The following is a 21,662-nucleotide window of genomic DNA, read 5'->3' as shown; positions in this document are numbered from 1 at the left end:
GGGTGGCGGAAGTGGGACAGGAGGGAAGAAGACACAGAAGAAGGAGGTGTGGGTTATGGATACAGTAAAAAATCACGTGGGCCAGAGAGTGTGACCCTAGAAGGTGCACCTCCCGTCCTGTTCAACAGATCACTTCCTGGGAGCAGTTGCTTTCGTCCTTTTATTTGTACGCACGCATAAATGGGGGTGTGTGCGTGTGTACATATATTGCCGATTCTCATGACTCACACCTTCTGTGTTTGCCGATCTGCCTGCCCCTAAAAGTTATGTGTAACTCCAGCATCAGTGCTCACTGGGCATTCACGGTCATTTGCGGACACGCAAACGGGGGCCAAAAACCTAGCTTCCCTCCCAATGCCCACGCTCCCAGCTGCCGCTGAACAAGGCGATTCTACACCTTCTGATTTCAGCTCAGATTGTAAACAAGTGTCCATCTCAGGGTCTATTTAATGTCATGATTTTTGCATTTGTGTGCTTTGTGTGTGTGTGTCTGTGATTTTGCTGTTTAAAATGGGTCCACTGTAGGGCTGAAGCACTGTCCAGCGTTAAGTGCAAGAAAGCTGTGATGTGACTTCCAGGGGAACAGACACGTAAGGTAAGCTTCATTCAGATGGAGTTACAGCGCTATTGGCTATGAGATCAATGTTAGTGAATCCACTGGATCTTAAATAATGTGTCTTTAAACAGAAACACACATAAAACAAGGTTATGTATCGATCGGTTGATGGAAATGTGACCAAAGACTCCAAGGAGCCTATCCCCCTGTTTCTGCTAGGAGCAACGATTCTGTATTCGCTAATTCAGTGTTCGCAGTGAATTCGTAGGCCCTAACTAGCATGGACCATGAGAATCTACTGTGTGTGTGTGTGTTTTTAATTTACAAAAGTGGATCTTGTATTCACTACATACGGTGTGTTATACCTTGATTCTTTTTCACCTAATAATTCACTTTAGAAACCACGTCATGCATACTTCCGTCCTTCTTTTCAAAGGATGCACAGTTTTCCCTTGGACAAGTTTACCGTCATTGATTATCTAGTTGTTTCTGTACTTTTTTGAAAACAAAACAATGCTTCAGGGAAAATTCTTACACTTACACCTTTGCAAAGGACACAGATCTCTGAATGAAAGAAAATTCTGGCCTCTGTAACCAGCGCATAACTACTGGGGCCGTATTTAGGAGCCATCAAAGTCTTTTAAAGAAAGACTGACAACACTACCTGGGGTGTGGATGTGGCCTGTGGGCTTGACGAGTGAGGGTGTTTCACAAATGTCACAGGATCAGACTTTCTTTCATACAGACGGTCAGAGTTTATTAACTGCAGCGTCCCTTTATTTGAGGGCCAGGGTAAGTGCTTTGCATTTGTGTACAAATGGAGGCCTTTGTAAAGTGCTCTTTGCTTTGTGGCGCCAAAGCAACCCTCTTCTCTCAGGAAAAAAGCAACAGCCATGTGTCAAGGAGAACGGACCCTCCTCTCCATCTGTCCCCACCCCCCATGCCCTGCTGGCTGTGCTGGGTGGTCCATGAAGCAGCTCTGCATCAGGACCACTAGGGAGGGGGTCTGATGCCCGAGAAAGGATGTCCTAGGTATTCAAAGATCACGGGAGTAACTTAGGGCATGAAGAATCGTTCATAAAATTAAATGAGAGCCCTTCATTTTCTCCAAGTCACTTCTCTGCCTCAGAATTTTCTTAGCTAAAAAGATGTCTGAAGAAGCACCGATAGGACACGTCAACCTTGCAGCATAGGTACCTGACTCATGCAAAAATGGCCATCTTTAGGCCAGCAATTTAAACCCCACCCAAATTCCTCTCCCTCATAATCCGCTAATGAAACCATTAGTTTTCTAATGACACTGTGAACTATAAAAAGCATATTAGATGTAGACAAAGAAACACCAGGAGGGTGGAAACCAAGTTTAACTTAATTTTACCCACTCACATTAAAAAAGAAGAAGACACTGTGCTTGCAAAGCTGGAGACGTGCCTCACCCCATAAACAGGGCAAGGATTTTCAGACGTTAGGAGGGTGACCTCACCCTGCTGCTCCTGCCTGGGCCTGACTGTCCTGGTCCAGGCCCTCCTGGGCATACAAGCAGGGCCGCTGGGTGCACCTACGTACAGATGTGTGAGCTCATCTGAATTTCTGGATGAACACATCTGCTTTCGCCTCATGAATTTATCAAGCGTAATTAGATTGTGTGTGTGTGTGTCTGTGAGAGAGAGAGACAGAGACAGAAACAGAGACAGACAGAGACAGAGAGACAGAGACACAGAATGAAAGAGGGGCTTTTGGATCCTCATACAATGTTTACATGTCCTTTCTCCCACTCCCGCTCCCTCGAATTCTGGGGCTATCTCTCACAAAATTTTCCTATCTGGAAAGAAACCACAGTGCTGCAACTGTGGTTTACTGAATATTAATACTAAGGTGCTAAATACTACTTTGTTTCTTATTTGCTCTCTCCATTTATTGGAGCCTTTGAAGAGCAAGTCAATATATGTTTTAACCCCTAAAGAGACCCCTGCTTCAGAATTTGACTTCTTCAGAAGAAAGAAAAGTCATAAAAAATAATGTCTTTTGCTGGCTTTTAGGAATTTGTAACAGAGAGGAATATTTTCTCTGTTAATATACAGAGAGAAAAGGTTCTAAACTGCTTTTTAAAAGAATATGCTTCACGCAACCAGAGAAAGCCCACGCGCAGCAACGAAGACCCAACGCAGCCAAAAATAAAATAAATAAATAAATTTATTTTAAAAAAAAGAATATGCTTCATATAAGAGTTGAACAAACAATAGGATTTGAAATGTCACTACTTATTTTTTTGTTTTTGTTTTATTGATGTTTGATTTTACAATGTTGCGTTAGTTTCAGGTGTACAGCAAAGTAATTCAGTTTCATACACACACACACACCCCACACATATTCTTTTTCAGATCCTTTTCCCCTATAGGTTAGTACAAGATACTGAGGCACATGTAAAAACACATGTTTAATGAGTAAATCAATGAACACGTTACTTATTTTACAGTAGCATTGCATTCGGTGCTAGGATTACATACCAAGAGATTTACTGTTGTCTCTAGAAGCTCTCTGCACTGGAACAAAAAGATTTTTCTATAATCTCTCTATTTTTGAATCTACAGAGAAAAGCACATTCTTAAAGCTTAAAGTTGGAAAAATTGTCAGGGACTACTGCTTTGACACATTTAGTAATAGGTTCACAGAGCTGCAAGGACCTTTGGTGACCTATTCCTACACTGTCCTTTCTTAGCTGGGAAAACTGTGGCTGCAGAAAAGTCAAGTGACTTGTTCCACATCAAACACTGCCAGGGGCAGCCCTGGTGGCCGGGCCTCCCATCAGCCTTACAGAGATGACTTCGCGATCTGCCCTAAGCTCCCTCTAGGGAAGGTTCTCTGTGGTTTTAATACAATGAGAAGTGGGGAGGGACAAATTAGGAGTTTAGGATTAACAGGTACACACTACTATATATAAAAGAGACAACCAACAAGGACCTACTGTATAGCACAGGGAACTTTACTCAGTATCTTATAATAACCTAGAGGGGAAAAGGTGCCTTGCACTTACCCGTGTCTCTCTTCGGACTGCAAGGCTGCTCCCACACCAGACTTCCCTGTCTGCTCACAGAGGCGCTCTGGGCACCCCCGTCTCTCAGGATACACCTTCGGGACATCCCTTGCACCTGCGGGATGCCTTCTGAATGCTGACTGCTGTGCCCCACACTGTCTGGTTGCTGGGTTACTTTGGCCCTTTTCCCAGGACGCAATTTCTTCCCTGTGACACAGATGTCCTCGGAGCACGTGGGGCTGCAGAACTGTCCCCTCCTAGGTGGCCCCCCCCTTCCAGGTTCTGGCCGCCCCTGCTCTATGCTGCTTGTCTACATCACTGCCTCTTTTTACATCTACATCTTCATTTCTACTCTTTTTTTTTTTTCTAGAAATGAAGAAACTTTTGTCAGTAGCATTTTGTAATTATATTGAAGCATAGTTGATTTACAATGTTATATTATCAATAGTTTCAGGTGTGCAACACAGTGATTCAATATTTTTATAGATGATACTCAATGTAAAGTTATTGTAAACTATTGGCTCTATTCCCTGTGCTGCAGATTACATCTTTGAATCTTATTTTATACCCAGTAGTTTGTACCTCTTAATCTCTTGCCCATCTCTTGCCCTTCCCCAACTCACCGGCCCTCTCCCCACTGGTAACCACTAGTTTGTTCTCATATCAATGAGTTTGTTTCTGTTTTGTTATATTCATTCTTTTTTAAAATACCACATATAAGTGAAAACAATGTATTTGTCTTTCTTGGACTTAGTTCACTAAGCATAATACCCTCCATATCCATCCATGTTGTTGAAAATGGCAAAATTTCATTCTTTTCTATGGCTGAGTAGTATTCCAGTGTGTGTGTGTGTGGGGGGGGTGTATGTATCACATTTTCTTTATCCATTCACCTGTTCATGAACACTCAGGTTTTTAAAATGGATTAAAGACCTAAATGTAACACAGGAAACAATAAAACTCCTAGAAGAAAACATAGGCAGTACACTCTTTGGCATAAGTCTTAGCAGTATTTTTTTGGATCTGTCTCCTCAGGCAAGGGAAACAAAAGTAAAAAAGCAAAAAAAAAAAAAAAAAACCCAAATAGGACCTAATTCAACGTAAAAGCTTTTGCATAGTGAAGGAAACCATCAGCAAAACAAAAAGACAACCTACTAAATGGGAGAAGATATTTGTAAATGATATGTCTCATAAGGGGTTAATATTCAAAGTATATACTGAGCTCACATAATTCAATATCTAAAAACAAACAGCCCAATTAAAACATGGGCAGAGGACCTGAATACACAGGTTTCCTAAGAAGACATACAGACGGCCAACAGACACAGAAAAACATGCTCAGCACCACTAACCATCAGAGCAATGCAAACTGAAACCACCACGAGATATCACTCACGCCCGTCAGAATGGCCATCTTCAAAAAGACAAGCAAAATAATAAATGTTGGCAAGGGTGTGGAGAAAAGGGAACGCTCCTACGCTGTTGCTGGGAACGTAAATTGGTGCAGCCACTATGGAGAACAGTATGGAGGGTCCTCAAGAAACTACCATATGATCCAGCAATTCCACTCCTGGGCATATATCCGAAGGAAAGGAAGTCACTCATTAGAAAAGACATATACGGGGCTTCTCTGGTGGTGCAGTGGTTAACAATCCGCCTGCCAGTGTAGGGGACACGGGTTCGAGCCCTGGTCCGGGAAGATCCCACATGCCAAGGAGCAACTAAGCCCGTGCGCCACAACTACTGAGCCTGCGCTCTAGAGCCCGCGAGCCACCACTACTGAGCCCACGTGCCACAACTACTGAAGCCCACGCAACTAGAGTCCATGTTCCGCAACAAGAGAAGCCACCGCAATAAGAAGCCCACACACCGCAACGAAGAGTAGCCCCCACTTGCTGCAACTAGAGAAAGCCCATGCGCAGCAACGAAGACCCAACGCAGCCAAAAATAAATACATTAATTAATTAATTAATTTGAAAAAAAAGAGGGAAAAAAGACAAGACATGTACACCCTAATGTTCAGAGCTTCATTTCTTTTCTTCATAATACTCTCAGCCCATTGCACTCCTTCTTTGAGACTTGGTCCCCCTGTGGATGCTGTATTACCCTGTATTGAGTCCTTCTCTTCTCTGTCTCTTTCACAAGCCCCTTTTCTCTTTTCTCCCCAAATGCCAGTATTCCCTAATCCCCTGTCTCCCTACATTCCTCTCCAACAGCTTTTCAATTTTGTCACCAGCACCTCTACATCACTAACTAATGACCCTCTCCTCCCTCTCCCCAAGCTCGAATAGGTTATATGCTCACCTGTGCATCCCCTCTCTCCCTAGAACGGAATTGAGCATCTTTGCTTAGTCACAGTCACGTTTGCTTGAAGCCGTGAAAACTCTGGTTCTTTCATCTCTTCCGTCTATCAAACGCAGATCCAGGGCTAGGAACTCTGGTTCTCCCTCTGAACTCTCTGCTGTCCTCCCCTCCTTCACCGTCCCATGGCTGATGCTCCAGGCCAGGCCCTCGTGGTGCTGTGTTGCTGCAGCCCCCCACGCCCCACCCCCCAGACGCTGACTCTGGCATAACCACCAGCTTCACCTGGGGCTCTGCAAGCAAGTGTGAAAAACACACGACAGATTTAACGTCACTAGGTCTCTCCAGTGTATTGTCACGTGCTTTGGAAATCTATACTAAGGCTGCAAAGTGGAAAGGGACTTCGGACCAACAACAAATAGAAAAGAATTCGGGTCATTGCCTTTCACCTTTTTTGGAGGAAAAAAGAATGCTCTCTCATTCATGACAATTGTGAATTATGGTACCTACCCTTGAATTAGATGAGTATTCTGTTTTCTCTGGCACAACGTGATAGTTTCTTAACTATTCTTGTTCATGGTTGTCTAAGCCACCTCCTTTGGTGCCATCTATAAATTTATTTGTATTATCCACTTCCTGCCCCGAAGCCTGGAGTAAAACTCCATACCCACGAGCTCCGAAAAACAGCTCTCCGCAGCATGACCCAACTAGTTTGGGAACAGTCATTTGTAAAGTAACTCATCAGGTCCGACACTGGGAGGAAAAGCTCTGGATCCATGTAAGGGAATCTTTCCTGCTAAAGATAACTTCCACTTTCAGTGGAATGACGACAGTCCCTTCCACTGAGAGACAGAATAACTGAAACATGGTCCCACCAAACCGGTGGCCCGAGTGACCATGCAGAAGTCAGCACCATTGGCACAAATGTGACCTGCATACTTTTTCCTTTCCTTGTGTGTCTCCTGTCCTACCTTTGGCAGGTCTGCAGGGCCATCTCAGTGCCTAGCTGGTTCCTTTGTGCTGACTGTCAACCATCTCTTTGAGTTTATTCTTTGGTGGCTCTGAATCTAAAGGACTTATCTGATTTTCTTCCACGGAAAAAAACTTGGGTGCCAATTTGAAATGTTCAAGCTTGGAGATAATGTTGCCCCTAAACAGAGTGACTGTCATTTCTTCCAGGTGTCAAGGACCACATGATCTTATCTTGAAGGTTATAAATGAGTTCCCCCAAAGTCATTTGTATTGACATCCAACTTCCTCACCTTTTCCATTTGATGGAGCAGAACAGAACTATAGGATCTAATCATCTGGCTCCGGTAAATTTAAAACTAGTTTAATGTCACCGTGTAATTCTGTCACCTGACTGCCCATCTAGTTCAGAAATACATCTGAAGGTTAGGCTGTAGTCTTAAGGAGATAACCAAGTGCACCTTAAGGACTGCAGTGAACACACATTCTTACACTCAATGGCTTTACCTTCACTCTGAAGAGCCACTCTCTGGCTGAAGAAAAAGAGCCATTTCCCACATGCCTGGAGAAAGTCGATCAAATGGGAAAGAGTATTTCCAAAGTGTTCCAAGGACGTGACATGAGGTGGGCACTCAAATACTGAATGAATGAAATAAAGAATGAATGAATTCTAGGCCCCATGGAAGGCCCGGTGTAATATCTTCCCCCATGTACTAAAATAAAGAAAGTTAACAAGAGTAGAAATTTAGCATATATACTGAAGATGAACAGGCATTTCATTTGATTTTGTTGTTTTTAAAAACCAAACTTTTGGTTTGCATTATTTTTTGTAAGTCATTTTGGGGAGAAAAAGAATAACATCCCCAAACAAAGTACTATGAAGAGCATTGGTTTCTTTTCTATTTTTAAACACACTTGAGAGCAAATTAAACATACTCAGAATGTTTTATTAACTAGAACATTTAGTTTAACCAGTTTAACTATTGCTCTTTGGAAATTACTGTGATCAGTGGGAACTCCTGGGTTGGGTCTCTGTGTGGGATGCACTGAACTGAATGCCCACCTGCATGGGCAGCTGGGCACCCAGCTTCCAAGTTTCCCAAGGGGTCAAGAGAGCTGGCAGTCAGCAGTTCTCTGTACGGTGATCAGACTTTACCCTGAAAATCCCTTTAATAGGAGCAGTAGCTAAATGTCTCTGGAGAAAGGCCAACCTTTTCTTTCATCCTGTCAACTCAGAGAGGTGGTTTTTGTAGCTCAGTAAACAGTAAACTCATACCCTTCTGGAGTAAAAATTCCTTGAAGGAATAGGCTGTGTCTTATTTCCGTTCAGGTTCTGTAGTTCTTGTGTAGTTCAGGTCCTTATACATAGCATGAGGTCACTTTATTGAACAAACAGTGAAGAATTATGTCCTAACTGTACAACCCAGAAAGCTGAGAAATGTATTCGATGACCCAAACATGGGAGAAGAACCCAAATTCTCAGTCCCATCCAGTCCCAGATTCGTTCGGGTATGAGGGGAAACAGGTTTAGAGAAAAGGGAGCCCTAAACTTGGTACCTAGTCCATAAAAGATTGTGGGAATAGCTTTCACAAAGCCTATGCTTTGGAAAAATTTCCAACTAGGAAAAAATACAGGTGGTTTTCTCTCTCCTATGCAGTCCCCTGACAACTTGCATTTTGAGTCCATGCTTTAATCTCCAATTAAACAGGAGAACTGCAGCTCTCTGTTGCCAAATTACAGATCTATTTCCTGGCTCACTGAGAAAGGAAACTGCTAACGACTGTAAACAGTCTACATGATAAATATTTTTTTTATGGAAGTATAGTTGACATCCAATATTATGTTAGTTTCAGGCGTACAGCAGGGCGATTTGACAATCCAATACATTACGAAATGAGCACCATGATAAGTCTAGTAACCGTCTGTCACCAGACAGAGTTATTACCGTGTTATTGACTATATATTGACTATATTCTCTATCCTGTACATTATATTCCTGTGACTTATTTTATAACTGAAGGTTTGTGCCTTTTAACCCCCCTCATCTATTTTACCCAACCCCTGCTCCCTCTGGCAACCACCAGTTTGCTCTCTGTATCTATAACTCTGTTTCTATTTTGTTTTGTTTGTTCACTTGTTTTGCTTTTTAGATTCCACATATAAGTGAGATCATGTGGTATCTGTCTTTCTCTGTCTGACTTATTTCACTCAACACAATGCCCTCAAGGTCCATCCCTGTTGTCGCAAGTGGCAAGATTTCGTTCTTTTTTATGGCTGAGTAACATTCCATTGTATATTTGTATCACATCTTCTTTATCCATCCATCTACTGACGGACATGCGATGAATGATTTTAAGTTACCTGCTATTTAACTCTACGTGACAAACATATTGACTTCTTCAATGTGCTTTTTTCTACAATAATTCCATCTGGAATAAAAATAATTTCTTTCTCAGCTATATACAGCAGTCAACTTCCAAAATGGAAAGTATGATCTTTTAAAAATTATTCACGGAATATCTGAGTACTCCCGGGTTTCAGAAATAATAGGTAGATATTAGAAAGCCTCAGAGAAATTGTAAGGCTTCACTCTCTTATTTCCTAAGAAACCTGAGCCTAACTAAAACTCCCAGAAAAGTAGGGTTCTCTAACCCCCGCGTCTTTCTGGAGGCCTCAGTGAATTACTGCAGAGCGATGTGTACATTAGGTGGCCCGGTCTGCTTGATGCAGGACACTCTTGCAGCCTGTAAGCAATTACAGGGTCAGCCCATCTCCTGATTAAGAGCAGACAGCTTTAAGAGGAAGAGAAATCAAATTATACAACCTGGTAAAAAGAAATAAAGAGAAAACTCATTTCAGAAATATAGATGCCCAGAGAGGAAGGAAAAAAAAACTAGGAATAGTTTAATTGGGGGGAAAGACGATGGGACAAATGAGAGAAAGAAAGGAAGAAACATCCAGGAAAAATGTGGATGGGGGAGGGGAGAAGGAAGCATGGAGACTAAATGGAAGATATTTATGTTAGTGTGAAGAAAACATGAGTATTCTATTACTTTAAAGAAAGAAAATCCGGTAAAATCAGTTTGGGGCAAATGGTTCTATGGCACATTCAGCCTTTATGAAACATAAATGAAGCAACTGCTGCTATTTTAAATGAATCTTAGGCATTCTGCAGTGAAAGTATAAATTCAAAATTTAATGTTTATAGGAAATGCTATTAAGAAGTTATTATAGCAATTTGGGTCCTCAATATAAGTTGCTCCACAATTTAAACTAGTAGAACTTAAGGAAATTCCTGTTTGAAAAAAAAAAAAAAAGGTATAACATTCAAATAGTCCCCCTGGTAGCGATAAACTAGGTAAATTTTGATTAAAAACAAAGGATAAAAATCTGGGCTTGATGTCATAGGAGATACAAATAAAAAGGGTACTTTGGTTTCTTTAGACACAAATTATTTTTGAAGAATTAGTTAAACGATCCAATTGGAAAGCAATGCGAGAATGTAATTAAGGGCTAAAATACATGGTCCAAATAATAAAAGCTATGTGAGGTAAATAAAAGTAAGGAAATAATCCAGAGCTATCAAGAGAAACTTTATGGAAAAATTAAAACTTGAGCTGGTTAGAATTTGGAGACAGAAACAAACATGCCTAATACTGTTAAGTTACATGTAATTCTCTGATACTAAGTTATAAGGGGTTTTAACCATCATTCATTTTTTTCAACGATATTTATTGTGCATATGCTGTTTTGCTAAGAGCTATACCACACCCCAAAGCATTTTTTAATTTTTATTTATTTTTTTAAATTAATTTTTATTGGAGTACAGTTGCTTTACAATGTTGTGTTAGCTTCTGCTGTACAGCAAAGTGAATCAGCTGTACATACACATATATCCCCTCTTTTTTGGATTTCCTTCCCATTTAGGTCACCACAGAGCACTGAGTAGAGTTCCCTGTGCTGTACAATAGTTTCTTATTAGCTATCTATTTTATACATAGTATCAAAAGTGTATATATGTCAATTCCAATCTCCCAATTCATCCCACCCCACCCCCAAAAACCGTTTTTAAATGATGCCATCCATGTAACAGGAGGGGCCCTGGGCCCACAGGAATCATCCACAATAGTGGCGGTTACGGTGGTTAAGAACCCGGGCTGCCAGCCAACCTGCCTGGTTCAAAGCCCTGTTCTGCCACTAACTCGGTGGCTGGCTGACCGTGGTCAGGTCACTGACCCTCACCCTGCCAGCATCCTGGTCTGTTCACAGGAGATGACGATCCTAAATACCACCTCCTAGGGCTGTTCTGAGATTAAAAGACTGAATGTGTGTAAGGCATTAAGAACAATGTCCAGCATATAATCAATAATTAACAATGACTACCGTTGATGGTAAATAACCTTCTTTCCTACAAGTTCCCCTCCCTTGTTCTCCCCTTTAGTCTTGTGTTTCCTTCAAGCTAGAGTTCAGTCTCTCTTGTTATATTCCCACTAAACTAACTGAATACAGGGCTCACGCTCACCGACTCCTCTCATCACTTCCAATTCATTTCCCAGCGAACAGCATCCTGGCTTCTGCCCTAAGAGCTTCCTTCACTGACGCCGCCCATGCTGCCGTCAGATCCAGTGGTAACCGCTGCCTATATTTCATAGTGGACTATTTCTTGAAACTCTCTCAGTACCCTTGGTTTCCACGACCTCCTGGCCATCCTTCTGTCCAGTGTTTCCTTCCATCTCGCTGTCTGCTCCATTTTATTCCCCTTTCTCCGCTCACCCTTACGTGTCGGTATTCTCCAGGTTTCCATCCTCTCTCTTTCACACACTCTCCTTGTGATTTTAAGCGCTGTCGGTACCTCCGTGTCTCTTAAATCTTCATCCACAGCTGCCAGACGTATATAGCGAGGAACCCACAGTCACCAAAGGCTCAGCATCTTCAAACTAAACTCATCTATCACCCCAACATCCCCTGCAGCCTGCTGTCTCCCCTGTATTCTCAATCTCATTTAACGGCCCCCACTACGTAGCCTACCACCCAAACCAGGAACCGGGAAACAGCAAATCCATCCTTCTTCTTCATCTTCCACGTTGACCCCTCTAATACATTGCAACTCTATCACCATATTTTCTTTTTTTTTTAAATTTATTTATTTTACTTATTCATTTTTGGCTGCGTTGGGTCTTCATTGCTGCACGCAGGCTTCCTCTAGTTGCGGCGAGTGGGGGCTGCTCTCCGTTGTGGTGCGTGGGCTTCTCACTGTGGGGGCTTCTCTTGTTGCGGAGCACGGGCTCTAGGCGTGGGGGCTTCAGTAGTTGTGGCTCGCGGGCTCACTAGTTGTGGCTCGTGGGCTCCAGAGAGCAGGCTCAGTCATTGTGGCGCACGGGATTAGTTGCTCCGCAGCATGTGGGATCTTCCCGGACCAGGGCTCGAACCCATGTCCCCTGCATTGGCAGGCGGATTCTTAACCACTGCACCACCAGGGCCATATTTTCTTCTCCATCTTTGCTACCACTGCCCCCTGTCCAAGTCCTAATTATTTCTTGTCTCAGTTGAAACAACAGTTTTGAAATGGATCTCCCGCCTCGTTTGTCCCCTTTCTAGGAAGCCATCATTCCTAGAGCTGGCAGACTGGACAATCTACAATGTAAATTCAATGACATTACCACCTGCCTAAACCCACCAAATTCAGAAACTGCCCAGCACCTACAGGAAAGCATCCTGGACCTTGACAGGGCAGTCTCTCCCTCCATCACATTGCCTCTGTATTTCTCTCCTGTTTCAATAATGACCATGTGCTCATTGCGATTATATGCATATATATATTACATACATATAAAATATCGCAATACACTGATGTAATATTATTATTCCTGTTTTACAGGTTAAGTTGATCGTATTGGAAGCAACTTGCTCATAGTCACGAAATCAGTAAAGTTGATAACTGAATCCGAATCTAATCATATTGCCCTTTCCTTGAGGTCATGGTCCACCATGGTTCCCCATTTTGCACCACCAGCACCTAGCACATTCAGTGGTACACACAATGACTGTAAAGTATTCATCTGAATTGATTGCTAAAAAAAAGAGAGAGAAATTATAACATGATAATTATAAAAGATGATCCTGCCACTGACTGAAGATGGAACTGAGTTTCTAGAATTACCTCACAGGTACTATAAATGGAAGGAACGAAGACTATGACTAAGTTTGTCAAAAGTGTTTTCTTCATACACAATTAAATTTAAATATATTTCAAGTTATGATATAATCTCCATATGATCTTTTTATTTTCAACTGCATGCTATTCAAATGTCTTATTTACTTTTAGAGGAGCAAAAATAAGGTAAATGTAAATATTTGCACTAACAAGTTCTGTGCTAGGACACAGTATGTATGGAATACATGTGTACATATACAGAGAGAGAAATACAGATACATAAAATGGAAAAAGCACAAAGTATTTTTCAGATTATAAATAGATGACCTCAGTGACATTTCGGAAACTCAATACTTCCACAGGCTGATAACAAAGTATCAAAAGGATCACCTAAAACTCTGAGAGCCATCAAAGAATTTTAAAAATTATGAAACAATGCAGCCGTGTAGCCCATCTTGTCTACCAGGTTGAAACCAAATAAAACTTCAAATAGCATCCTTGAAATGGTTGAAGGAAAAGGAAATTGAAGTGAAAACACCTACCCCTCGTTAAACACAACTAGAAGCTATGGCAGCCCGGCAATTGGGCCGTTTCAGGCACTTTTCACCGCAGGGGGCTGGGCGAAAACTCGCTCTGCTGGCGCTCTCAGTTGCCAAAATAGCCATTTGCAATTAAAAATTAAAACTGGCACCTCTTCTTCGCAAGCTATTATCAAAAGACTGCTGGCTACCTTCCTTGTTTATAGTGGTCCTTGTATCAAGACTTCATGCCATTTTGAAATATTTTTTTCTTATGTTTCATTTCTCTTAGGCCCTAATGTTCCCAATGCTAAGATTTTTAACACTTTCAACATTTCTAATTGGAATGTGATCCTCAAACGCTACGGCGTTGTTTCCATTTCTGAAAACAGACTGATTTGAGCATTTTATGTTCCTAGATGAGCAGAGCAAAAAGCAGTATAACTTGTAGAAGGCCTCTCCGTATTTAAGGGAAATCAGTGCTTTTCAAGGAACGCAGGAGCGAAAATAAAATGCAAACATCACTTCCTACAGACAGAGATTTAGCTCTGAACAGAATATATATGTAAATAATAAGGTTGTTCATCACATCTGTTGGGAGTCCTGACACAGGGAATGGCCAAGAGGGTCACATGCCATCTTCCACCAGGAAACCAGCAGTGTATTTGGGGGATGAGGGGCGTGAATCAGTTTGCACGCATGAAGCATCTTCTACGCGCCAGACCCTGGGCTGGGTGCTGGTGATATAGCAGAGAGAGAACCAGACGACAGCCCCTGCCCTTAAGAAGCTGGGTAGAGACGGCGATCAGCAGATCCTTCGTCCAACAGAGGAGTGCTGCGTTCTGTTTAACTCCTTAGAAAGCCCCCCGTGGCTACCGTGCGGCCTACTGCCCTCCCCAGGAGTTTGGAGTTAACGCGAACAATTAGGAGGTGGGCCTGCAGCTCGGAGCTGAGGGAGGGAAAGGATTAAGAGATCAGGTCACTAATTACAAATACTCCTTCCCCTTCCGATTACATTTCAGACCCTCCACCGTAGCCTCCGTCACCATGGCTGCCTCACAAACACCTCTGTGCCCGTTTCTCAGATAAGATTTGGAGGCCCAGGAGGGGGAAGTAACTTATTCCAAGTCACAAAGCGAATCAGTGGGCAAGTTGGAAGCAAAGCAAAGATCTCCCGCTTCTGGACCCATACCTTTCTCTTCTAAATGAATCATCAGTACCTTACTTCTAAGCAAATCAAAAAAGACTTGGTAATTCCTTCAGCTTTGCTTCACTCTGCAACTCCTGTACGGAAGGTTTCCAAGGAAAATGATTTACCTACTCATGAAGCAGGCATGTACGGAGGGTCTACTACATACAGGGCACCTTGCTAGGTGCTTGGGATTCAGAGATAAATGGGAGATCTTCTGTACAGGAAGTTCACCCTCCTGTGGGAGAGGCAGACCAAGTGGCTCACAGGGACCGCAAGGCAGGGGAAGCACCAGGGTCATGTCGTTCCCGGGGGCCCATGGAAGCTGACATGAGAGGCACCTAAATTATCCTGGCAGCGGGAGTTGTGCCCAAGAGGAGGCGACCCTTGAGTTGTGTTTTGAAGAAACAGTAGGAGTTGTGCAGCCAGAATGCAAGGGGTGGGAAGAGCCCCAGAGAAGAACGTGAGCAAATACTGTGTCCGGCGGCAGATGCAGGACGGGGTGTCTCAGCAAGGCTGGGGCTCAGGAGTGTATTAGAGATGAGCCAGGAAAGATGGCAGAGACCACGTCACGAGGGGTCTCGTGAGCCGGTCCAAGGAATCTGGAGTTAATTTACACTCCTGTCCCCACCATCCCAGCTCTCAGCCATCCTCAACACACTTAAATCCCAGTCGTGACACCATCCCACTGACGCTGCTTCGGCAAAGGCCATCGGGGAACCTCCTTCATCACCAACCAACGAAATCCTAACACACCTCTTCTAGGTCTTTCTGCAGCACCGGAAATGCCGACTGCAGCTCCTTCCTGCGCACGTCTTCCTGCCTTCGCTTTTATAAAGAGAAGGCCTCCTGGCTTTTCCCTGTGGCACTGTGGTCACTGTTGAGGTTTCCCAGGTCCTTCTGTGATCTCTTACAGAGCTCCATCCCCTGCTGGCTGGTGCCGTCCCCACTCTGTCCTCCACCACGTCCTCATCCCACCCTGCATCTCTGGGCTAACTCACTTGTCCCACTCATTGCTTTCACCAGCACGAAACTGCTGGCAGCTTCCAAATCTGAATATCTAATCGAGACATCTAGATTTTGCTCTAGATTCGTAAAGGCAGTCATTCTTTGAAATATATTTGATTGATTTTTGCTCTCTTTGCGACAGAAATGGTTCTGGCTGCTGAGCCAAGACCCGATGGAGAGAGGCCATGCGTACCTGGTTCACTATTGTGTGTTTACCACTTACGATCTCTCCCTAAACGTCTTACAAACGTTTCAAACTCAACAAATGCAAGTCGGAACTCATTATATCCCCTGAAAGCATGCCCCTCGCCCTTTGTCCCCATGTGTTAGTGAATGGTACTTCCGTTCCCCAAATCACCCAGCTCAGGGTCATCTTTCTGACACCGCACGTGGGACTGGTGAAAACAATCTGCATGGTACCTACATAGCTGCTCTCTAATTAAATCCCTCCGTCTTGTCCCTACGGTTACTGCCTAAGCTCCTCAGGCAATCATCTCTCACCTTTCCAGAACAGTCCACGGCACAAAGGAGACAGTCGACAGACATCGTGGCACGAATTTATGGATAAAAGGATACAAGAATGAGTGGAAAACTTGGGCAGTTGCTGTCATCTCCTCACAGGCCACACTGGTCCCATCTGGCACCCTTCAATCCATTTAGCGAACTAAGGAAAGACACATCTTCCCAAAATTCGTGTCTGATGACATCATCCCTCTGATTACCACCATTCACTGACCAGTACCAGCTACAGGATAAAGACTAGGTTCCATGGCCGGCGTCTGAAGCCACCCAAGGTCAGGCACGTGTGCCTTTTGATCTACCCTCTTTTCCTGAGGTCGTGCTCACCCTGCAGATACTCACCAGGACCCAGACTTACCATGTTGATTCCAGTGCCACGTCTTTACCTAAGCTATTTTCTCCGTCAAGATTGCTCATCCCCTCCTTGCTTTTACGCCTGAAAATTTAGTCATTTGTCAAAACTCAGCTCATACCTCACTTCCTCTCTAAAGCCTGTGCCAACCTTTGTGCTCTCAGCTCCACTTCCTCCTCTTTTCCCACGTGACTCTGTACTCACCTCTACAACAGCAGCGTTTCACTCCTGTTCGCGGGCTTGCACTTATCCCCTGCTGGAGTCTTTTCCCTTCTTGAGAGGGGAAAGGCCTTCGCCTTACAAATTTGGGATTTAGCACACGTGGACACTCACATGTTTGCAGATGGATGGATGAGTGAACAGATGAGTAGATGGTAGAGAGCCATGGAAAGATTAGAGGCAAGGGGATATGATAAGATTTGCATTTTAGGAACAACACTGTGGTGTCAGAGCAAACAGCTGGAAGGCTGAGACCAGAAGCCGGAGACCATTATAAATAATCCAGTGGGGATGTATGGAGAAACAGAGAGGGAGGGTAGCAGTAGCAAAGGAGAGAAGGGAATGGATTTGAAAAATATTTATAGAGTGAACACACAGACTTCAATGATCACTTGGGTCGACAGCGGGATCGAGTCTGAGAAAAACGAAGGCGTCAAGGATGACTGCCGGGCTCCTAGCTTGGGTGACTGGAGGATTTCTTCTAGTTTAAAATATATATACATTCTGATCCATGGCATTATGCCTGGCAAAGATGCACCGGACAAAGTGGCGAGTTACACGTGTCTGCCACACTGTTACCTTTGCTGTTTCTCAGAAACACATTTGTTCCTTTGGCGCAAATTGATATATGGAGCCCATCGTGTGTTTTTCTATTACCACCATTTACTCTAAACTTTTCCCCCAAAAAATGAGGGATTAAAAATGGACAAACAACATTCAAAGAAGTATGCCACCTCATATCTGAATAGCTCCTCCATTAAACTAAAGGACAGCTGAAAACAGGAAACCAGGAAACATCCTAAAGCACAGTAAGACAACAGACTCTCCTAATTTCCACCGATTTATAAAGATTGGAAGAAAGGATTTGCAGCAGGCCATCTCTTGTTCTTGCCAGCCATCTCATCAGTGGGCTGGGACATAAACACTTGAAACCACATTGTATACCATTAAAATACCATTATAATCATGGTTTTTGCATATTTAACAGAAATGTTTCTTCACCTGAAACTTAACTTTAAACATACTTTTCTTGCTTCTTGGCAAGGAAACATGGGTCGACCAAGTAAATCCATCCCTGAAGTACCTCATTAATCACAGTGCATTTGTTCTTGGCAAGAACCTTAATGTGCTACAAAACCTGTTATTAAAGTAAGATTTGGGGATTCCCAGGCTGGCAAGGAATTAGTTAGTTACACTGCTTTAGAAATGGTTTCCTTATAACTTCCTTTATTATTAATGGTCTTGTTAGACTTGCAGCTCAAAGTAACTTTCCTTTATTAATTTAACGTGTGAAATCCAGCTATTCTAAAGCTTATTTAAAATCATAAGCAGCAATTGCCAAAGACAGCCTGTCCCCCACTACTACATCAGCTGTAGTTATGCAGATGCTTCTGTCTTTGTGCTAATGTGGGTCTAGCACCCCTACCCGATCGCTCAAGCATTACAGTTTCAGGCTCTAAAAATCAGTAAGGCAAAACTTCACAGCAGCACGTGGCGTTGACAAGTACCTAATTTATTTTGGATCTACCACTGAAGACAATGATTGACCAATAAAGCCTGGTGAGTAGAGAATTATTCAAACTTGAACCTCTTCAAAAATGATCTGTCAAAAATTTAAGATTCTGTAAGGCCAGAAAAACCTGTTAGACCCCCAACATATTGAAAAGAAAATGTTGCATTACAAGAAGTCCTCATTCATGTTCAAGGGCAACACTTAGGAGATACAAAGCATGAGCACCAACCAAAGTTGTCTCTCACCCTTTCTGAATATACAATACATAAATCACCAAAAATTAAAGTCCGCTAAATAGCATCATATTGTAAAATCAAAGCTATGAATGTTCTGAGCAAACTCTTGTGTAAAAAACCGAAAAACCAAAAACCAATTTCCATACAGTATATATTTTGCTGCCAAATTGAGCACAGATCATATTGCTAAATGTTTTAGTGGATCCTGACAGGATTAAATAATTATCCTGACAGGTCAAAATAATTTATCAGGCTCATTAGGTAATAGGATTCATTATATATCAACTCAGAGGGCATGAACATGAAAAGTATCAGTAGCGTTTCTCTAAGTCTAGCATTTACTGCAATAACCACATCTTAGGCAACGTGAATCTTACACACATTATACCTTTTGATGTAATAATGGTGCTACACAACGTCCTCCTTGTGTACACTGTAAGATGGAAAGTTGGCTGGAATATTCCACCTCATGCTACATGTTCACATCAATCTGGGGCTGTAAAATTTTCCAGACACCAGAGTCACACAGATTGTAGACTCCACCAATTTCCTGACTACTATGTGGTCAAATTCCAGGCTCACCTATTTACCAAACCAGCCACTTCGTCCATGTTATTTCAAAAAATGTTTCTGGAGTCGATGCCAATCCTCCATCCCAGGTGAGAGTTATGTTTGGATGACATGCCTCATTTCTAAAAGACACCTAATTCATGTGTTCCAAATCTTTTTTACTAGGAAACAGGGAACCTGTCAGTGAGTGCCTTAAACTTTCTCTACTGGCCTCCTACGGCTGCTGTCTTTATATTTCATTTTAACATAAAGAAGCAAAAAAGGGGAACTAAAAAGAGAGGAGAAAAAGAAGAAGAAAAGATGATGGCGTAACGGCATAAAAACTAGCTTAAAATGTCCACATAAACCTAACTCTAACAGGAGACTGAATGAATGGTCATTGTGGGAAAAACAGTAGTAAACTTCAAACGCACGGAAAGATTTTAAATGCCTAAGGGAAAAATAAACATTTGCTTCCAATCATTTTCTCATTAAGCATCCTCTGCTAGATGATGAAGCCTTAACACACACGCTCTGACTCCAAGCCACCACTGCCTGCTTCACCCACCGCCTGCTTCACCCACCGCCGGCTTCACCCACCGCCAGCTTCACCCACCGCCTGATCCCGTCCCGGGCGGCGCGCCGGCCCGCGCCCCTGCGCGCCGGGCTCCCCGCCAGCCTCGGCTACTACGCCCGAGCGAGCATCCCCTCGCCCGGCCCTGCTCGCCTCCTCCGGACCTCGGCCACCCCTGTGGCAGGAAGGACTACGTGCACTGAGAGACTTTCCGTTAGTGGCGGTTGAGGTGGCTGCGAGGCGTGTTTCCGGGCACGCTGGAAACCTAGCTGCTGTCCCACCCCCGCCCCGAGCGGCAGCCTCCCCAGCTCCGCCCCGGGGACCAGCACCCGGGCCTGCGTCTCTCCTCTCCCCGCCGCCTCTACCCCGCCATCACCTCCTAACCTTTCCAACACACTCTCCCGAGACTCGCGCGGGCGCTCCGCCTCCCTGAGCCTTTCCCAGCTCCCGGGCGCCCCCCACGGTTGGAGTGGACGTATCTCGGGACCTAATCGCTCCCAATTATCCGCGCAGCCGGGGTCCCGCGCCTGCCCGGCTCTACTCCCGGGCGCCAAGAGCGGCCGGGTGGCTCAGCGGGTGCGCCGACGGGAAGGCTCCGTCCGCAGAGGCGGGAGAGGTGGGGCTCAGGGAGCTGGCAGGCTCTAGGAGGAAGACCCCAAACACGTGCAAAGAAATAAAAGCCACCACGTGTGCGCACGCGAGTGTGTGCGCGCGCGTGTGTACATGTGCGTGTGTGTGTGTGTATGTATGCGCGCGCCCGGCCAGGGCGTCTGCGCCGGGCGTCCGGGGGACCAGGGAAGAGGGCCCCCGCCGCCGCGGTGGCGGGGGGCGCGCGGGGGGCGCGGGTACTCACACGAAAGCGTGGTAGACGAACGCCCAGCCGCGGGGTCTCTCCAGCACGTTGTACAGGTAGTTCTGCAGCCGCCGGTACTTGACGTTACGCCGGCAGCTCTGGCCGCTGCTGTAGGAGAGCGGCTTCCCCAGCAGGCTCATCCGGGCGCCCTGCTTGCCCCGCCGGCTCTCCCGCAGGCCGCCGCCGCCGCCGCCCAGCGCGGCCGCGCGGGTGCCCAGCAGCAGCAGCCCGTCGCCCCCGGCGGCCGCCGAGTTCAGCAGCGCCCTGGCCCGGCCCGACTCCACATCCTTCATGCCGCAGCCCGCGCGCCCCCAGCCCGCCGCCGCCGCCGCCGCCGCCGCACCGCTCCTCACCCAGAGCCCGGCGGCGCCGCCCTCCTCTCCGCCCGCGTGCTGGCGGGGCATGGCATCACCGCGGGCACCGCGAGGGGGGCGCCGCCGGCGGGGGCCGCGGCCTCATGCGCGCCGGCCGCTTTCGAGGAGGCGGCGGCGGCGGCGGCGGCGGCGGCGGACGGGGCGCCCGGCGGCCCTCGACCTGCGCGCCGGGGAAGGGGGAGGAGCGGGGGCGGAAGGGCGCGCGGAGGAGTCCCGGGGTCGAGCAGCCTTTAGCTTCGAATGCGTAAGCAGGACGTGTCGGGGGCGTCACTCCAAGAGGGCTTCTCCGGCCCCTCCGTTCCCGTGGCAGATACTCCCTCCTGGCGAAGCGCCCCCGGGGCTGGAACGGCAGCTCCCCCGCGCGCACGCCCGGCCCCGGGCTCCCCACGCCAGAGGGGACCGGGCCCCGAAGCCCCTCTCGGAGGCCGAGTTCGGCGTGTTCTCCCCGGCGCTTTGGAGGTGTCCGGAAGGTGCGGCCCGCCTTGTGCCCGGAGGAGGAACGGGAGAGGCAGGCGCCGTTCCCTCCCGCCGCTACGCCGCCGCGAGGGCTGGTCCCGCCGTCCTTCCGCGAGGGGTGTGCGCGGGAACGGCCCGGCCCTTCCCTCCAGGTACCAGCCAGTGCCCGGGCGCGCGGGCCGAGGCTCCGGGCGGGGGCGCTCGGGTCCCCGCGTTCAGGGTGCTGACCCGCACGACACGGCCGCCGAGCCGGCGAGGTGGGCACCGGGCATCTCCCCGCCGCTCAC

At 45.7% G+C, this 21,662-nt stretch overlaps 1 protein-coding gene across 1 annotated transcript in view; it reads right to left on the bottom strand.

The window, feature by feature from the left end:
- Positions 1-20,949, bottom strand: part of KCNQ5 (potassium voltage-gated channel subfamily Q member 5) — a 569,051-nt gene extending 548,102 nt beyond the window's left edge. Inside the window, exon 1 of the mRNA XM_068550907.1 lies at positions 20,546-20,949. Coding sequence (XP_068407008.1) covers positions 20,546-20,949 — 404 coding nt within the window. The remainder of the gene's footprint in view (positions 1-20,545) is intronic.
- Between the last annotated feature and the right edge of the window lie 713 nt (positions 20,950-21,662).

This window comes from Eschrichtius robustus, chromosome 9, assembly GCF_028021215.1.
Source record: "Eschrichtius robustus isolate mEscRob2 chromosome 9, mEscRob2.pri, whole genome shotgun sequence".
NCBI lineage: Eukaryota > Metazoa > Chordata > Mammalia > Artiodactyla > Eschrichtiidae > Eschrichtius > Eschrichtius robustus.
This window is presented reverse-complemented; position numbering and strand designations above follow the sequence as displayed.